Source organism: Liolophura sinensis, chromosome 10 (genome assembly GCF_032854445.1).
Source record: "Liolophura sinensis isolate JHLJ2023 chromosome 10, CUHK_Ljap_v2, whole genome shotgun sequence".
In the NCBI taxonomy this organism is placed as follows: Eukaryota; Metazoa; Mollusca; class Polyplacophora; order Chitonida; family Chitonidae; genus Liolophura; species Liolophura sinensis.
The window spans coordinates 627,750-647,368 of record NC_088304.1 but is presented as its reverse complement, the minus strand read 5'-3'; the positions used below and the strand labels follow the sequence as shown (position 1 = coordinate 647,368).

The window sequence follows — 19,619 nt, the reverse complement described above, 5'->3', positions numbered from 1 at the left end:
ACTGTCAATATTTTCAATACTTGTGTAGTATGCAGAGAACAGCTTAAACAGTTTTTTTAACGCCCAGAGCCAAGAGAAAATCAATGTAAATTGCTCAAAACTTTGCATTCAGACACAACCAAAATGCTTAGAACCCAGACACATGAATCCCCTAGATATTTACGTACAACTTTGATAAGCCAGCCTACTGCTCCTCAAACCCAGGGGAAGTGAAATAAATCGCATTTAAGACGCAGAACGTTAATAAACCAAATGCATAAAAAAACAGGTCGGAGTATCGGGTCGGTATATTCCTCTCCGATGAAATCAGCCTATCCTACATGAAATATTTGCTGCGAGGAAAGCTCTCCAACGAAGCAGATTGCATGAATCATCTATGCTTTACGTCACCTTGGTGTTTATGGCGCTGTATTAAGTCGAAACATACAACCTGAGACACGATATTTAACGGTAGACCATTCGTTCTCGACTGCAGTTGACATTTAGTTTGCCATGCCAAATGAAATTTAATTTCATATTACCAGGCCATCATGCAATATTTGGACAAACTGATAGTTTTCTCCCTCAGCTTGGTTCCAAAGGAAGAAAATCAAATGACCACAAACGTCTTCAAATTCAATAACATACATTTACTCTAATAAACACACGTTTGTTACATAAATATACTCAAATGTTTGTTGTAATATACACAGTTTGTTGTAATAAAATCTCTGAAAAAGTTATGAATCATAGCAGAAATAGTACAGTGAACATATTGTAACTGTTACGTCCAAAGCTATCCTGCTTTTTGGTTTTAAGAAAGCAAATGAAATGGTGTGTTCATAATCACACCAGCTTACACAGAGCTCTTTGTGGAAAAGTTCTCCACAAATTATTATGGAATATACATACTGACTTGAGAGTGTCAATGGCACCACACAAAAGGTTTCTGTGAAGTTTCCAATCTGGGAGATTCAACAGACATGGCCATCTGCAACATCACTGAAATGGTTACAATAAAAACTCGCTCTTTATGTAGGGTAATGGCGGGGAACTTTGGACATTTGGGTCTCTTTGGGTAGATTATAAAATGGCCCATTGGCAAAATATTTCGTGAAGTTTAAATACTCAACAATAGGAGGGGCCTTGTCTAAATGGGCACCTCAGCTTTCAAGTGTTACGAGCGAGCTGAGGGGAGAATCTGGGAAGTATTATCTGACTCTGAGCTTGAATTTTTCATTGTGTAAAAACCGTTTATTTAAAGAGAGTCCACATGTTCCCAATGTGAGAGAGTATTATTATTGAGTCATTGGTCCAGAGTGACAAAGTTACAAGATTTTACCCTAACTTGGAATCAAAGTTTGTATATATATACACACATATGTACGTTCAAACATTAGTTTTTGTCAGATAAGTCTCATATCCATGGTTTGTATTTGACATTATCTCCATTTCTCCCATAGTGATGGCATCTTTGACAGTATAAGATAATCATGTTCAAACCAGACAAAACGCCACAGTATTGTCTGTTTTCTTTAGCAGAGCAGGCAAGATGGCCAATGGTGTCACGTAGAAAACATGAAGACATGCTGGAGGTGAAGTCCTGAGTCATGATTTCATGTTCGTCCTTTTGGTTTCAGAAGTTCCACGGAATCATAATCAACATACATGTGCTCCACATCTGGTTTGTCTTCTATATCTGTGAAGAGAGTCTGAAAGAAACCAGACAGGCAAACTCCAAATGACTAATTTATATGGAAGAATGCAGACAAGCATATTCTATCACACATCTGACTATTAATTTACATGGAAGAAAGCAGACAAGCATACTCTATCTGACAAATACACCTGATTACCTGAAGAAAGCAGACAAGCATATTCTATCTGACAAATACATCTGACTATCTGAAGAACACAGACAAGCATATTCTATCACACATCTGACTATTAATTTACATGGAAGAAAGCAGACAAGCCATACTCTATCTGACAAATACACCTGATTACCCGAAGAAAGCAGACAAGCATATTCTATCTGACAAATACATCTGACTAATGCAAGAAAGCAGACAAGCATACTCTATCTGACAAATACATCTGACTATCTGAAGAATGCAGACAAGCATATTCTATCACACATCTCACTATTAATTTACATGGAAGAAAGCAGACAAGCATACTCTATCTGACAAATACACCTGATTACCTGAAGAAAGCAGACAAGCATACTCTATCTGACAAATACATCTGACTATCTGAAGAACGCAGACAAGCATATTCTATCACACATCTGACTATTAATTTATATGGAAGAAAGCAGACAAGCATACTCTATCTGAATAATGCATCTGACTATTTGAAGAAAGCAGACAAGCATACTCAGACATAAGCATACTCAGACAGAAGTATACTCAGACATAATCATGCAACTGATTATTTAATGTGGAAGAAATCAGACAAGCATACACAATCAAACATCTGACTAATTTACATGAAGAAATAACATGGCTGATTAATTCACATGGAAGAATCCAGAAATGGTTTGTTTGATATGATAGGGCTGCCTGAAAGAAGAAGAGATATTCTGAAGGTCATGCAATACACTAACATAGGATGGGATTCTTGTAACTACTGTTAGTGTAATGTCCACTTGCATGAACTAAGAACTATTTCAATATGAAATATATTACATCTCTATGGAATAAATGAAACGTCATTGACACCTTCACATAAGGTGGTCCAAAAACCTACCACAACATTCAAACAGATGGAAAAAAAGACAAGAGTTAGTTTTGGATCAAATTTTCATGGTCTTTACAATGATGCTCACTACCATGACTACTTGGTGTGTTCATCTCTTATCATTTAAGCTTGATTAAAAAGGCAAGTATTGGTCAACTTAAAACCTATATTCCATGATCTTTTTACTTCTGTGTGTACTTATCCAGGCATCTTTTAAGATCAGTTATCAAAAGCCTTGACAAGTTCATGATGAATGTTATGTTATGAACAAAGTTAGGTCACACCAACCTTTTTTACGGAGCTCTCCTCCAGTTCCAGCTGTGTGATCTTTTCCCTTGTTTTTGCAATTATCCTAAAAAAATGAAAGAAAATAGAAATTGGACTGCTCTGGCTCACTTGTTTGGGCATACTGATTTCATTGTTGGCACTAAACTGTTTAATTAACAGTTTTTAACTAATTTAATTTAATAGCACTAAACAAAAAGACTAATTACATTAAGATTTGTTTGTTTAATTGGGGTTTAACACTGCTGTTAACAATAGTTTCTTCTTATCTTGACAGATCTCCTTGCAGTAGACTGGTCACAATGCTGACGTATTTATATTGCTGCCTCACTGGAATGCCATACTGAGTCACATTTTACTGTCACTGGGTCAAGTTCTTTCCCTATTTCTCTCACACCATGTACCAAGTCAGGTTATTAAAGTATGTGCACCAAGTGAGGTAATTCAAGTAGGCATACCAAGTGAGGTAATCCAAATATGTGTGCAAAGTGAGGTAATCCAAATATGTGTGCAAAGTGAGGTAATTCAAGTATGTGTACCAAGGGAGGTAATCCAAATATGTGTGCTAAGTGAGGAAATTCAAGTATGTGGGCAAAGTCAGGTAATCCAAATATGTGTGCAAAGTGAGGTAATTCAAGTATGCGTACCAAGTGAGGTAATTCAAGAAAGTGTACCAAGTGAGGTAATTCAAGTATGTGTGCCAAGTGAGGTAATTCAAGTATGCGTACCAAGTGAGGTACTTAAATTAAGTGATGTAATTCAAGCCTGTGTACTTTGGTTACAAACAATGAAGTACATGTATTTCCTAATGAGGAATTACTTACATGTAGAAGTGTTTTCATCACACAATATCTTATATTCATCACAACAACCAATTACATGTAGCTGAGTGGAGAGCTGGGTGGAGAACTTCACTTATCTCACTGGTGTTTCATGCATTTTTCAAAACTACATATGTACTTCAGGGTGACAATGAGAGTCAGACTGTAAATGTAGATAGAGGAAGTAAACAAAGCACGACGGAGAAGCCATATCAAGACTACACATGTACTTAAGTGTGATAATGAGTGTCAGACTGTAAATGTAGATAGGGGAAGTAAACAAAGCACGATGGAGAAGCCATATCAAGACTACACATGTACTTCAGTGTGATAATGAGAGTCAGACTGTAAATGTAGATAGGGGAAGTAAACAAAGCACGATGGAGAAGCCATATCAAGACTACACATGTACTTAAGTGTGATAATGAGAGTCACACTCTAAATGCAGGTAGGGGAAGTAAACAAAGCACGACGGAGAAGCCATATCACGACTACACATGTATTTAAGTGTGATAATGAGAGTCACACCCTAAATGCAGGTAGGGGAAGTAAACAAAGCACGACGGAGAAGCCATATCAAGACTACATATGTACTTAAGTGTGATAATGAGAGTCAGACTGTAAATGCAGGTAGGGGAAGTAAACAAAGCACGACGGAGAAGCCATATCAAGACTACACATGTACTTCAGTGTGATAATGAGAGTCAGACTGTAAATGTAGATAGGGGAAGTAAACAAAGCACGATGGAGAAGCCATATCAAGACTACACATGTACTTAAGTGTGATAATGAGAGTCACACTCTAAATGCAGGTAGGGGAAGTAAACAAAGCACGACGGAGAAGCCATATCACGACTACACATGTACTTAAGTGTGATAATGAGAGTCACACCCTAAATGCAGGTAGGGGAAGTAAACAAAGCACGATGGAGAAGCCATATCAAGACTACATATGTACTTAAGTGTGATAATGAGAGTCAGACTGTAAATGCAGGTAGGGGAAGTAAACAAAGCACGACGGAGAAGCCATATCAAGACTACACATGTACTTCAGTGTGATAATGAGAGTCACACTCTAAATGCAGGTAGGGGAAGTAAACAAAGCACGACGGAGAAGCCATATCAAGACTACACATGTACTTAAGTGTGATAATGAGAGTCACACTCTAAATGCAGGTAGGGGAAGTAAACAAAGCACGATGGAGAAGCCATATCAAGACTACACATGTACTTCAGTGTGACAATGAGAGTCAGACTGTAAATGCAGATAGGGGAAGTAAACAAAGCACGACGGAGAAGCCATATCAAGACTACACATGTACTTAAGTGTGATAATGAGTGTCACACTCTAAATGCAGGAAGGGGAAGTAAGCAAAGCACGATGGAGAAGCTATATCAAGACTACACATATACTTCAGTTTGATAATGAGAGTCAGACTCTAAATGCAGATAGGGGAAGTAAACAAAGCACGATGGAGAAGCCATATCAAGCCTGGAAACAAGCAGCAAGACACGGGCAATGTCTTGCACCAAATTGTACCCTTCCGTCTTCTGAATGGCAGCATTCAAGGCTTCCTCCTCTTCTGTCAGTTTACTTCGGAGCTTCTCCTGACAAATCTACACAAATAAAAAACATAGTGAAATAAAACAAAAATGTCCTTTTCTTAGACAGAGCATTTTGAACACAACATGCAATCTCACAGCTGATGGTTTTAGTCCAACAATTTCAGAACCATAAAAATAAAGTTTCTTGTGATTGTGTCCAAATTAATAAAATCTTACCAGTTTGTTTAACAACGAACAAAACCGTATGAAGGTCTAAGTCAGAATGAAAATATCTTTTTCCAAGTTCAGATTTTGCAGACTTGTATTAAAATAATAATTCATGCAAAAACTTTCTCTTCTTGCATACATCTACATATTAATACATTGGATTCGGGAAGCAAGTTCAACTCTGGCTCTGCCTGAGTTCCTTCCACCATAATGCTGGCCATTGTCAAATAAGTGTAATATTCTTGAGTACTTCGTGAAATACCCAAACTTATAGTCAATAAAAAAAGCCATTTATTTATTTATCTGATTGGTGTTTATGCCATACAAAAACATATTAGACTTATACGACTATGGCCAGCATTATGGTCGGAGAAATGTGGACATAACCGGAAACTTGCAACCCATCCGCAGGTTGCTGGCAGACATAGCCAAGTATTTGTGAAAGACTGATAAAAGATATTCCTATCAAATAACATACCTGTTTCTGATGTAACTTTGAGTAATCAATTTTATTAACAGGTGCTTTCTGGGTCTCAAGGTTATTAAAAACCCTACAAATAACAAATTTGAGTATAAATCATTAAAACTTTAGTAGTAATGAAACAAAGTGTTACACATAAACACATGAACAAATGCATAGACCTAAAAACATATCGCTCTAAACAAATGAATGTGGAAGTTTTGAGCCTGAACTATTTTCTTGGTGAGGATAAAAACAGTCCTACTGTATCATGTGACTTTTGCAGACATTACCTTATATCCCCTTTTATTACAGGAACGTCTTCAGTTTACAAATGCTCAGCTCCTCAATTTTCTCATTCATTCATGAGCTGTAAGTTAGTTTTGAGAAACTTTTTTTCAGACGCCCATGTATTAATAACTGTAACGCAAAATACCCTAAACAAACACAAATTTTGTCCATGATTAACATGCCCATATTTCCTGATTCTGATAGTTTTATTAATTTTAGACAGGTGTTTTGAGGTTTCCTTTGAACATGGGATGATATTGTAATGGAAAATTGCATGTTTAATAACCCAAAATAATATTTCGTGTCATTTATTGGCCACTAAACATGCACTTTTGTGGGTGAAATTTTAAGCCATTTAGGGCAGATGCCTGACATTCTGACAGGTCACATGGTACAGAATGCCTTTTTTTTTCACTTTCAGTGATAAACAAGTTCGAAAGCCAAACTCCCCTATTACGTACACATATATGTAGCTTTAACCAAAATATTAAATTTTCCATTTCTGCTGACCAAAACACTGATAGATTACAAAACAAAGACTGTGCCACAAAGAGTGCCTAATAGTGTTTTAATATTAAACAAGGCTGACTGACATTTCAGCTCGCAGGATAACATTTCCACTTACAGCCAAAAACTTCTTACTCTTGTCTCATGTTACGGTCACTCAGAGAAGAATGTGTAACATGCAAGAATAAAGTATAATTAAAGGATAATTTCTAATAAAGGCAAAGAAAATATGAAACAAAAAAAAAAACAAAACAGAAACACAAAGAATTCAAATAGAACATCATGCTATAAAAGCCTTCAAATATCTCACTTTTAATGGCTACATAGTACTGACTTTACTGTCCACAGGCAGTCCATATCTTTTGGACAGGCTAGGTGATTATTTGCTACACCCATGAATGACAATAAAAATGTCTGGACTGACACAATAAAAATGTTGGAACCAACAAAATTGTTATCCATTCAAAAATTCCTACATATAACCTGAAAATGCCAAATGTCTGGCTATAAACTGTAGGTTAACAAGGCAGACTGTTCTAACCAATCACATAACAAAGAAAAATAGATTACTGTATGAATGCCAGCTGATGTGGGCGAGTTTCTGCACGGTGCCGAAGCGTGAATGAGCTTAAGAGCCCATGCTTCCGCTATGTACAAAGTCCACATCATCACTTTTTCATTCAATAATCTATTTATCAATATACACCAAAATATTAATCTAGAGAGCAAAATTCTGTTGCAGAATATGAAAATTTGACAAAAAATTGAAAATTTGAAGAAAACTTGCATTAATTTCTTATGAATTGTGCAGTAAACACAGGAAAAAAACTGCAGTCTTTGCTAATGGCGACATGCAATATGAACGTGCAATATCAATGTTGCTATTGGCCATGTGCAATATGAACACTTAACATGGCGACATGCAATATGAAACATATTGCAGCATGATTGCCATAGACAGGTAAACATGAAAGGTGCAAAATAATGGCTAATATTGTGCATTTTGTTCTATATTGGTCTCATGAGAAACCTGGGAGAGGACAGGCAAAGTTATAGACCTTTGTTTCAGCTCATTCAGAGCTTCCTGCATTTCAGTGCGTTCTGATTCTTCAGCTTCTGCCAGCACGTTGCTACCCAACAGAAATTAACACACATAATTATATTCATACAAATACAAACAGCTTTTACAGAACCGAATGTATACGTGTCAAATGTGAAGAACGACATCTTTTACATAAAGAACAACTTGGGAAGTCATGAAACACACACACACAGTCAATGCAGAGAAAAATTCAAACTTGTGCCAGTGATGAAAATTCAGTTTTAGTATTTTTTCATTTCCGAAACTGTAAATGAGTGGTAGGGTGATTGTCAGGATTTCAACAGTTCTAATCCTGGCTAAGTCTATGATGAGTAGAGAGTCAATATTACAACATTTATCCTCACAAAATGATATCTGTCAGTGTTTGAATCCCAGCTCTTCATTTGAGAAATGAAACTATGCTAATGTACTCACAACCCTGAACTAAGGATGTAACAAGGGCTGTAGTGGAAAGGTGTAGCAAAGGATTTAGTGGACGGGTGTAAGCAAGGCTTTAGTGGACGGGTGTAACAAAGACTTCAGTGGACGAGTTTAAGAAAGACTTTAGTGGATGGGTGTAACAAAGGCTTTAGTGGACGGGTGTAACAAAGGCTTAGGTGTAACAAAGGCTTTAGTGGACAGGTGTAACAAAGGATTTAGTGGACGGGTGTAACAAGGACTTTAGAGAATGATAGTAGTAGTGCTTGGGGTTTAACGTCGTACTCAACAATTTTCTTTACAGATGAGTGTATCAAAGGTTTTACTGGACGAGTGTAACAAAGGCTTCCATGGACGGGTGTAAGAAAGGCTTTAGTGGATGTTTGTAACAAAAGTGGACAGGTGTAACAAAGGTATTAATGGATAAGTATAACAGGTCTTAATGGATTGGTGTAACAAAAGCTTAGTTGACGAGTAAATCAAAGGCTTTAGTCAATGGGTGTGAGAAAGGCTTTAGTGGATGAGTGTAACAAAAGCTTTAATGGACAGGTGTAACAAAGGTTATAGTGAATGAGTGCTTGGGGCTTAACGTAGTACTAAACAATTTTTCACTCATATGATGTCAAAGGAGTCTTAGAGTGCATGTAATGTGCCCCCTTGTTGCTGGGCGGATTTCCACCACTGTTTTATATAGTACTGTTCACTGAGACGACTTACTAAAGGCAAGTAACCTGCCCCACCGGAGCCATTATACTGATACGGGTCAACCAGTCATTGCACTTCTCATTGTAACAAGGGCTTTAGTAAACAGGCGTATCAATGGCTTTAGCGAACAGAGGTAACAAGGGCTTTAGTGGGCAGGTGTAACAAGGGCTTTAGTAAATGGGTGTATCAATGGCTTTATTGAACAGAGGTAACAACGGCTTTAGTGGGCACGTGTAACAAGGGCTTTAGTGAATGGGTGTATCAATGGCTTTAGTGAACATGGGTAACACGGGCTTTAGTGGGCAGATGTAACAAGGGCTTTAGTAAACGGGCGTATCAATGGCTTTAGTGGGCAGGTATAACAAGGGCTTTAGTAAATGGGTATATCAAGAAGGGCTTCAGAGGATAAGTGAAACAATGACCTTAGTGGATGGGCAAATCAAGCATCATACTCACTCCATACAGCTATGAATCAAGGTGGTAACAAATGCTTTAGTGGACAGGTTTAACAAAGACCACTTCTTATGCTGCTTTGTGGATATTTGTCGCTTCACAAAGCAATTCTCAAGTCTGGATGTTGACGAGCCATCACTACCTGCTCAAAGGAGAGAACAACAATAACTTATACACCATTGTATTCATGATGTAACATGTTCTCCTTAGAACACAGGGACACTTTCAGGAAGAGATAAGAATGGCAGTACATGTACATGTAGTTATAGAAACAATGTCCACACCTGGACAAATTTTGTTCTGCCAAGAACTCATCATGTGGATGGACTCCTTGTTAACAGACAAATGAAATCCTTGGTTTTTACGTCTTCATCAAACTAGCGATGTCCAACATAATCTACCCTGATTTACTGAGTCATATGACATCTTTATAGACATGAACTTTCCTTCTTAGATATGTGTGATTCATGGCCAATCAAATTCCACAACCAACACCTTCATGAGCCTGATAGGAATTCAAAACAACAAGGTATGTGGCTGTAGTGACAAGTATGTAATGTAACAGAATAAATTCATTCCATAGTAGACGTAAAAGAAGTGCTTGCGCAAAAAATAACTCCCTGAACAAGGGCTAGTTAAAGGTTATCGGGGAGGGGACCGTTGGGCAGACATTCTGAGGTAAAATAGGCATGACAGAAATTAGTGGCGAAACAACAACAACACAGGCTACAGTGGCTGCTCGACCTATTTCGCTATCACTAGTGTGATATAAGAGCACATCGACCTTCCGCTGCCAGTTTATCTGGCTTAGGCACCAGCTTTAGTAAGTAAAAGGTCATAATCTGTATGAATGTTACTTGAGTCTTTCATCTGTCATGTCTGTGTTTTTAACTGAATAATCAAAGAAAAGAGGACACATCTACATCATTCTGCCATATGCATTGTCAGAGACTTGTTTATTGATATTCGCTATACATACCCAACGCCTTACTTTCCCGTTTTCCTTTCTTTTTCGGGCGGCCATTCTTCTTTTGCGCTTGACTGTGTTGTTTACTCACTGGTCTCATTGTGATTCGAAAAACTGTTTCTATTGAAGGGAAAATTTGTTTCTACGTCTTTCGTAAACCCGCCATCACCCACACCTTTTCTACCTCTAATATGCCGAGTATTGTAAAGGGAGGCGACTCTGTAAGTCTATCTGAATGTTATAGAAAGTGATGTTGGAGTTGCTCCAAAATTTATTACATACTCAATGTTATTTCTCCGATCATCGCTTATGTACTCTTAGTCATACTGAATAAATAAAAATGAAATATAGAACTGAACTTCTGGATAAATATTCTCCTGTTTGAGCATGTGAGTGCATTTTGGTGCGCTAAATATTTGTTAATTTTCGACTTCAAATTTCACCATGGACTTCGTAAACATTGTAAGCTTTATTAGACAAGTTTATTAGACAAGCTGATTTGAAGAGAATTGTTTTTCTCTATAGATGAACAGACTAAATAAGAAACGCCCAATCCGTCGGTTTAATTCTAATTTTACGTACGTCATTCAGATCAGCCGTTATTCCCAAATTTTATAATCGAGTGAATAATAACGACCTTTACTTTAAAAAAGTACATGAAAAATTATATAGGGGAACATAACAGTACATGAGTATGGTATGTTGTAAGGAGAGTGCAGGATGGTAGGCCCCTACATTTATATGCCCAGTGCTTTGGCCTCATTGATCCCCTTCCTCCCTCCTACACAAACACACAACAAAAAATACACACAAAAACATCGACTTTAAATATGCTACCGTACTTAAATCAGTTGACGTTTTGTTCAAAGAGAGCTCACTGAATCATGTTAGATGGGAGCATTCCAACTAAACACACTTCAGTTTTGCTCTCAACAAAGAGGTGTTATCTGTTCCTATCTGCGTTACTGACTACTACTCAACATTTAATCTTTTCATTGGTCTTTAACGACGTACGATTATTTTTGCAAATAATGCTTTTTTTCTTTTCACTACAGGTCTTATATAGAACATGCTACTGTGGACAGTTAATTTTCTTCTCACCTCATACAGGTCATTGTGAACGTTAAACAAATTCATTCCTCCAGTACATCTAGATTTTCATGCCAAGAACAACCTCTATGGTGTACTCACTAAAAGGAACTATGTATAAAACACACACAAGATGTGTACCACGAGTAGGCTACACATTAAATGCAACAAATCCACACTGACACACCGATGTGTAGCTTGCATATGTCACATGTATTATGCGCCTACACTTCAAATGTGCACCCCTGATACACATCTTACTCACATCGCGAGCTACAAAAAAACGTGTACAAAATGGTACACATTTGCTTGTTGAGAGTACACAAAGTTAACCGGAAGAAACGGAAACCGGAACTCTGCCAACAAGTTACAATGTAACAGACCTGCATATGGTAGAGTCCATACGAGTAGCACTGGGCAGCCGCCATCCATGAGGAGAACGTCCACGAGGAGAACGGACATCCATGAGCAGAACGGAACAAGTAACTTGTTCGTTTACGAATAATTGGGCAAGGTACGAGACTATAGGCCTGTATATTTATATAGGCCTATAGCCGAGCAGATAAATTCTCAACACTTTAAACCCCTTATTATCCGAAAACACAGACATTACTGTAACCCTGAAGACCTTCTCTAATGTGTCATTGTTAATTAGTAACCTAATAGTCCTCCATCACTAACTGGAAGAAAAAATATTAAAGATCCACGAGGAGGACCTTGCCTAGTTCACCTCCCCATAGGTATAAAGTATAACATCCACGAGGAGGACGGTGGCTAATTTACCTTCCTACTGGTATAAGATACAACATCCACGAGAAGGACAGTGGCTAATTTACCTTCCTCCAGGTAAAAGGTACAACATCCACGAGGAGGACGGTGGCTAATTTACCTTCCTACATGTATAAAATTCAACATCCACGAGGAGGACGGTGACTAGTTTACCTTCCTACTGGTATAAAGTACAACATCCACGAGGAGGACAGTGGCTAATTTACCTTCCTACATGTATAAAATTCAACATCCACGAGGAGGACGGTGGCTAATTTACCTTCAAATAGTTATAAAGTACAACATCCACGAGGAGGACGGTGGCTAATTTACCTTCCTACATGTATAAAATTCAACATCCACGAGGAGGACGGTGGCTAATTTACCTTCCTACATGTATAAAGTTCAACATCCACGAGGAGGACGGTGACCAGTTTACCTTCCTACTGGTATAAAGTACAACATCCACGAGGAGGACGGTGACTAGTTTACCTTCCTACATGTATATAGTTCAACATCCACGAGGAGGACGGTGACTAGTTTACCTTCCTACTGGTATAAAGTACAACATCCACGAGGAGAACGGTGGCTAATTTACCTTCCTACATGTATAAAATTCAACATCCACGAGGAGGACGGTGACTAGTTTACCTTCCTACTGGTATAAAGTACAACATCCACGAGGAGGACGGTGACTAGTTTACCTTCCTACATGTATAAAATTCAACATCCACGAGGAGGACGGTGACTAGTTTACCTTTCTATAGGTATAAAGTTCAACATCCACGAGGAGGACGGTGACTAGTTTACCTTCCTACTGGTATAAAGTACAACATCCACGAGGAGGACGGTGGCTAATTTACCTTCCTACATGTATAAAATTCAACATCCACGAGGAAGACGGTGGCTAATTTACCTTCCTACATGTATAAAGTTCAACATCCACGAGGAGGACGGTGGCCAATTTACCTTCCTACATGTATAAAATTCAACATCCACGAGGAGGACGGTGACCAATTTACCTTCCTACTGGTATAAAGTACATCCACGAGGAGGACGGTGGCTAATTTACCTTCCTACATGTATAAAGTACAACATCCACGAGGAGGACAGTGGCTAATTTACCTTCCTACATGTATAAAATTCAACATCCACGAGGAGGACGGTGACTAGTTTACCTTCCTACATGTATAAAATTCAACATCCACGAGGAGGACGGTGACTAATTTACCTTCCTACATGTATAAAATTCAACATCCACGAGGAGGACGGTGGCTAATTTACCTTCAAATAGTTATAAAGTACAACATCCACGAGGAGGACGGTGGCTAATTTACCTTCCTACATGTATAAAATTCAACATCCACGAGGAGGACGGTGGCTAATTTACCTTCCTACATGTATAAAGTTCAACATCCACGAGGAGGACGGTGACCAGTTTACCTTCCTACTGGTATAAAGTTCAACATCCACAAGGAGGACGGTGGCTAGTTTACCTTTCTATAGCCATAAAGTACAACATCCACGAGGAGGACGGTGGCTAATTTACCTTCCTACATGTATAAAATTCAACATCCACGAGGAGGACGGTGGCTAATTTACCTTCCTACATGTATAAAGTTCAACATCCACGAGGAGGACGGTGACCAGTTTACCTTCCTACATGTATAAAGTTCAACATCCACGAGGAGGACGGTGGCTAGTTTACCTTCCTACTGGTATAAAGTACAACATCCACGAGGAGGACGGTGGCTAATTTACCTTCCTACATGTATAAAATTCAACATCCACGAGGAGGACGGTGACTAGTTTACCTTTCTATAGGTATAAAATTCAACATCCACGAGGAGGACGGTGACTAGTTTACCTTCCTACTGGTATAAAGTACAACATCCACGAGGAGGACGGTGACTAGTTTACCTTCCTACTGCTATAAAGTTCAACATCCACGAGGAGGACGGTGGCTAATTTACCTTCCTACATGTATAAAATTCAACATCCACGAGGAGGACGGTGACTAGTTTACCTTCCTACTGGTATAAAGTACAACATCCACGAGGAGGACGGTGACTAGTTTACCTTCCTACATGTATAAAATTCAACATCCACGAGGAGGACGATGACTAGTTTACCTTTCTATAGGTATAAAGTTCAACATCCACGAGGAGGACGGTGACTAGTTTACCTTCCTACTGGTATAAAGTACAACATCCACGAGGAGGACGGTGACTAGTTTACCTTCCTACATGTATAAAATTCAACATCCACGAGGAGGACGGTGACTAGTTTACCTTTCTATAGGTATAAAGTTCAACATCCACGAGGAGGACGGTGACTAGTTTACCTTCCTACTGGTATAAAGTACAACATCCACGAGGAGGACGGTGGCTAATTTACCTTCCTACTGGTATAAAGTACAACATCCACGAGGAGGACGGTGGCTAATTTACCTTCCTACATGTATAAAATTCAACATCCACGAGGAGGACGGTGACTAGTTTACCTTCTTACATGTATAAAATTCAACATCCACGAGGAGGACGGTGACTAGTTTACCTTTCTATAGGTATAAAATTCAACATTTACGAGGAGGACGGTGGCTAATTAACCTTCCTACATGTATAAAATTCAACATCCACGAGGAGGACGGTGACCAGTTTACCTTCCTATAGCTATAGAGTACAACATCCATGAGAAGGACGGTGGCTAATTTACCTTCCTATAGGTATAAAGTTCAGCATCCACGAGGAGGACGGTGGCTGATTTACCTTCCTATAGGTATAAAGTTCAGCATCCACGAGGAGGACGGTGGCTGATTTACCTTCCTATAGGTATAAGGTTCAACCTTTATAGGTATAAAGTTTTCCATCCTTTAGGTATGCAGTACAACATTGATGATTACCAAATTAACTTCTAATAAAGATTTAACTGATTGATTGACACACACTTATGAGGACAATAGATAAGTTATATGTCGTTTTGGTACAGCTAAAATCTATATGCGGAGGACTGTTGCCTTGTTTATTTCTGAGAAATATATATAACATATAATGTATAAGTATGTATGTAAGGTGATGGATACCAGGGTTTGTTACATGTTTAGGAAACTTTTTTAAAACTAAGTATTAGCCCGATTTGAATGGAAGCCCTATAAGTTATATAACAGCTCTTCACCAGCCTGATCACACATGTGTGGTAATTAACCATAGGTTGTTATTTGTTACTTAGAAATGTTATATGTTTTATGTACATGATTATTATTATTGCTTTATTCTGTGTACAGTAAACTTCTGACGCTTAATGTTGTAATCCCTTTTGATCTCTGCCTGTGCATAGCTGTTCACAGCGCTCTTGTTGTCAATTAACGTTCAATGGCCATTTAATTAGTATGTAAAATCTTGCAGAGATATAAAGCCTGGCGAATTGTTACGCTCAGTTCCTTGATAAGGACAAACAAGGTCTTTGCTGCTGTTGTATAGCCTTATTTATAACCCCAAAAATACACATATGTAGCTTGAGACCATAATTTGTAAAGTGCGAAAAACATTGAATATTTAAGAAAGCTTATTTTGCCAAAGATATCAAGTAAGTTTTTCAGAGTTTACTTCTTAATACACCCCACACATTATTTCCTCTTATGGCAGAGAAAGGTTCAAGCGTCTAAATTCTGTGTGTCTGACCTCTGACTTTCATGCATGACCCAGTTTATTTTGTTATACCGCAGAAGCTTACATCCACATATATCAGATTTCACTGGTGGACAAGTGATCGCCCGCTTTATTGCTCCTGAATTCTCTAAGTGAAAACATTTAACTTGAAACTAAATTAGGCGTCTCCATCTTATAGGGTTTTCATATGTCGCGCTACCATAAAGTTACTTGCTTTATTTATGTATTTATTTATTTGATTATTGTTTAACGCCATACTCTCTTTAGGACACATGGTTTGTTTATTCACAACCTAATGTATATAACATCCTAGCCCAGCAAACCACGGTGGAATTTTTAGAAAGACAATATAGTCCTCAGACTTAAAAAGGAATTCAAACTTATCTCCTTGTCAAGGAAATCTGTCAGCTATAACTTTCTCATACCCAGAATTGTTTTCTTTGACCTAAGCAAGATGCATTTATTACTACTATTATTAAGTTTTAAAAAATAAAATGATCAGAATCATAAAAATCCACACATCACAAAATATTTCTTAACAAATATGTGTACAGGCAAAAGAATGCAACAATACAGGTGTATGTAAATATACCGTCAATGTAATTATGTAACTCAATTCGCATTAAAATTTGCCTTTCCCTGCCCGACAACCAAGCAGCAGAAGATCCATGTATAATACAATATGAATTGGGGTCGGGCTTTTTGAATAGCGCTTTGATTTTATTCATACAATGAATGAAATCCTCATGAAATGGCTGAAAAGGAAGTATGTCAAGCAAATACCGTTTCATTTGTACTACCTAGCACATTGGGCCTACTATAGTGCTTGAAAGTCATATCTGCAGTGTCGTGATAACTTTTGTTATGGTTGAAGAATTTAAAATGTACTTCGGACCAATATCTTCATCTTAGAAATTAAGTAGGACTATTTTATTTTGTTCATATGGACATGTTATCTCACATGAATGATCTTGATGTCTCCTTATCCCAATTTACTTGGAATTCGACGGTGGAGAGTTATTTCCAGAAAAATTAACGAGTTCTATCATGTACGAGTTTGTTTATGTTTTTCGGACGCCAGAGCAATACAATATTTGGAAAAACTCGATGTTGATAGAGGTATAAATGATTTTCTAATTCGATTATAAGATAAAACATTTTCAGCTGAAGTTAAAAACGTGGAGTTTCTAAGAACATTCAGTATATAGGCCTGCTCTTTCTACACTTTTATACCTCCGTGCATCACTTGCCACAATGTCTAAACAAAACAAATTTATGGGTAACTTTCGTGTGTCTGGACCGTGGAAAGCCGAGGTGGCGGTGTGTTTGTAAACACAGTTTCCCATCGCATGTCTGCTGAAGTAATACTATCTCAGGGTGACTTGTTAGCTTTGCAGTTTGGCTAATGTAGTACATAGCTTTTATAAAAGCTTTCCACTTTTCCGACGAGTTTATTTCTGGACGCTGCAATGTAACAATGACAGCACACCAACCTGTCGTGATTCAGTCTGTGGATGAATTGTTAAGTTGTGTAAAAAGTTGCAAAGATTGTTGTAAAGGAGACTATATTTCATTCCATTGTCCGTTATGTCCACCGTCAAAGTTCAAGCCAACAAGGAAGAAGAAAGTAGAGAACCATTTGAGAGCTGTACACTGGAAAGCACGCGTTGAGGGACAAAACGGTACGTAAAATTAAGCATCAATACGTTTCATTCATCTAAAATACTGTGTACATATATAGTTATCGTCTGCGGCTTTATATGACAGGCGAGCTTTTTGATTAACTTTTCATGTTAAAAAAATAGATACATTCCCTGTCAATGAGATGATATGTTCTTAAATTATTTTTCTACATCTTTTTTCGAAATGTATACTCCTAGTGGTCATCCAGACGTATATGCAGATTTATCGGCTCTGTAGGTGACGCCAATTTAAAATATTCTTCCACTGATGAGGCAGAGTAAAATAGGTATCAAAGCAAATCTAAACTTACAGATCTTATTTTCGTGATTGGCCCCGGCGATGGATGTAAAACAAAAAGATGCCATCAACTTCCGGACGGGCAAATGCAAGTGTCTAATTTGCAAGGGAAAAAATAACTAACACAAATAGATCAGATCATCTATGCCTGCAATTGAACTTCTACTCAATGGCCTCATGTGAATAGTAGTTGTGTAGTGTTTGTGTACGTATTCTCTCTATTAGACCAACAGAGTAGTCATTTGGCGTGTATGTTTTAATACCACACAATGTAAAGAACGCTCCCGCTGCGCTAACCGTAACTCGAAAGCCAACAGATGTTTTTCTTACATAATGCATGAACGGTGGCAAAAATTTTAATGCCAATCACTGGAAAACTATTCATCTGAAATAATTTGATACGAGAGAAGAGCACAATTTGTCCTGCTGACCAACTTTCAACATTGCACCATTACTGCTTTTCGCATCGTGTCTCAAAAATCAGAATAAAGTGTGCCTAAAAGCGAAAACTTCTTTAGAACCAAAACAAAGCCACATTCGTGGTTAGCTCTTTATGCCTAATGCATGAACAGTAGGTAAATTGTGGTCAAACTTTTTAAGCTAGAACAAAGCTAGAACAAAAGCAAAGCCAGATTCATAATCTATTTGTCCAATCTAACTGAACACAGTTCTACACGGCATTTCCATTGCACGTCATGTTCAAGGATAATTATTCGCAAAGAGAACTTGAAGCACCGCGTTCAAACATGTGTTAATAGTCTTAACACGCCTGTTGCATCCAAATTAATCCCCTCTACCCGTACAGCGAAAAATTCTCATATTTCAACAAAGGCGTCATCCCTTCGAGCAAGTTGTACACTATGTGGTAAAATTATAACGGTGAAATGGATGAAATCGCACTTGAAATCTCACCAGTCTCTACAGCATGATGTTAATGTCTACAATCATCACCATACTGTTGTAATCTATCCAGCCAAAGGAGTGTATTGTTCGTCCAAATCAAGAAGTGGTCCTCAAATCCCGATACATCTGCAGAAAAATACGCTCACAAATGCTCCGATCAGCATTTGTGAAAACAACTCATGAATTGAGTTGAAATCGGCGGCAAGAAGAGGTGGGAACAGTTCCTTTGAGTGTGATCACGTTCGTTCCGTTCCTTATGCCATTCCTGGAAGAGAAACGATTCTTAGACAAGACACGCTTGAATGCATGCGGAGTGAAAATTTCATCACTGAAAGTAGATACAATGAACTAAAGCAGTGCCAAGAAACAGCTGAAAGCTCAGGACGCCCATTTGTAGTACTCATTCCACCTCATCAGTCGACCTATTATCCTAGACATATTCATCTGTCTGTGTACACGGGGAAAAAAGGTTCTGGTGCAAACTACAACGGACTATAGTAACGTACGATTAACAAAGAAACACCACAATATGCAGGTGCACAAAAAGCATTCGCACATGCCTCCATAAACTCATCTGCAAATGGTATCTAAAACAAGAGCTACCAGAATTGATATCGTCAGATGACGTGCAGTCATTATCTGATCAAGAAACTGACCAACAAGAATCTGACACCGAACAGGTAAACGGGAGCCAAAAGCCCGTTCCACT

General features: G+C 38.1%; 1 protein-coding gene across 1 annotated transcript; it reads right to left on the bottom strand.

Annotated features, from left to right (window-relative positions):
* Nucleotides 1-616: 616 nt before the first annotated feature.
* Nucleotides 617-10,677, bottom strand: LOC135476651 (uncharacterized). The gene is made up of 7 exons (XM_064756750.1): nucleotides 10,515-10,677; nucleotides 9,539-9,677; nucleotides 7,917-7,988; nucleotides 6,079-6,151; nucleotides 5,368-5,444; nucleotides 3,010-3,073; nucleotides 617-1,691 (listed from the first exon to the last, which is right to left on the bottom strand). Exons 1-7 carry the CDS (start codon nucleotides 10,600-10,602, stop codon nucleotides 1,596-1,598), a joined length of 609 nt encoding a protein of 202 aa, XP_064612820.1. The 5' UTR covers nucleotides 10,603-10,677; the 3' UTR covers nucleotides 617-1,595.
* Nucleotides 10,678-19,619: the final 8,942 nt, after the last annotated feature.

Bases quoted from the DNA above. Each gene is read 5' to 3' on its own strand.
- LOC135476651 (XM_064756750.1), bottom strand. From the start codon at position 10,602: ATGAGACCAGTGAGTAAACAACACAGTCAAGCGCAAAAGAAGAATGGC. The intron at 7,989-9,538 runs GTGAGTATGATG...TCTGTTGGGTAG, and splicing joins TTGATTCATAGCTGTATGGA to CAACGTGCTGGCAGAAGCTG. The intron at 3,074-5,367 runs GTACAATTTGGT...TCATTTTTTTAG, and splicing joins GCCATTCAGAAGACGGAAGG to GATAATTGCAAAAACAAGGG.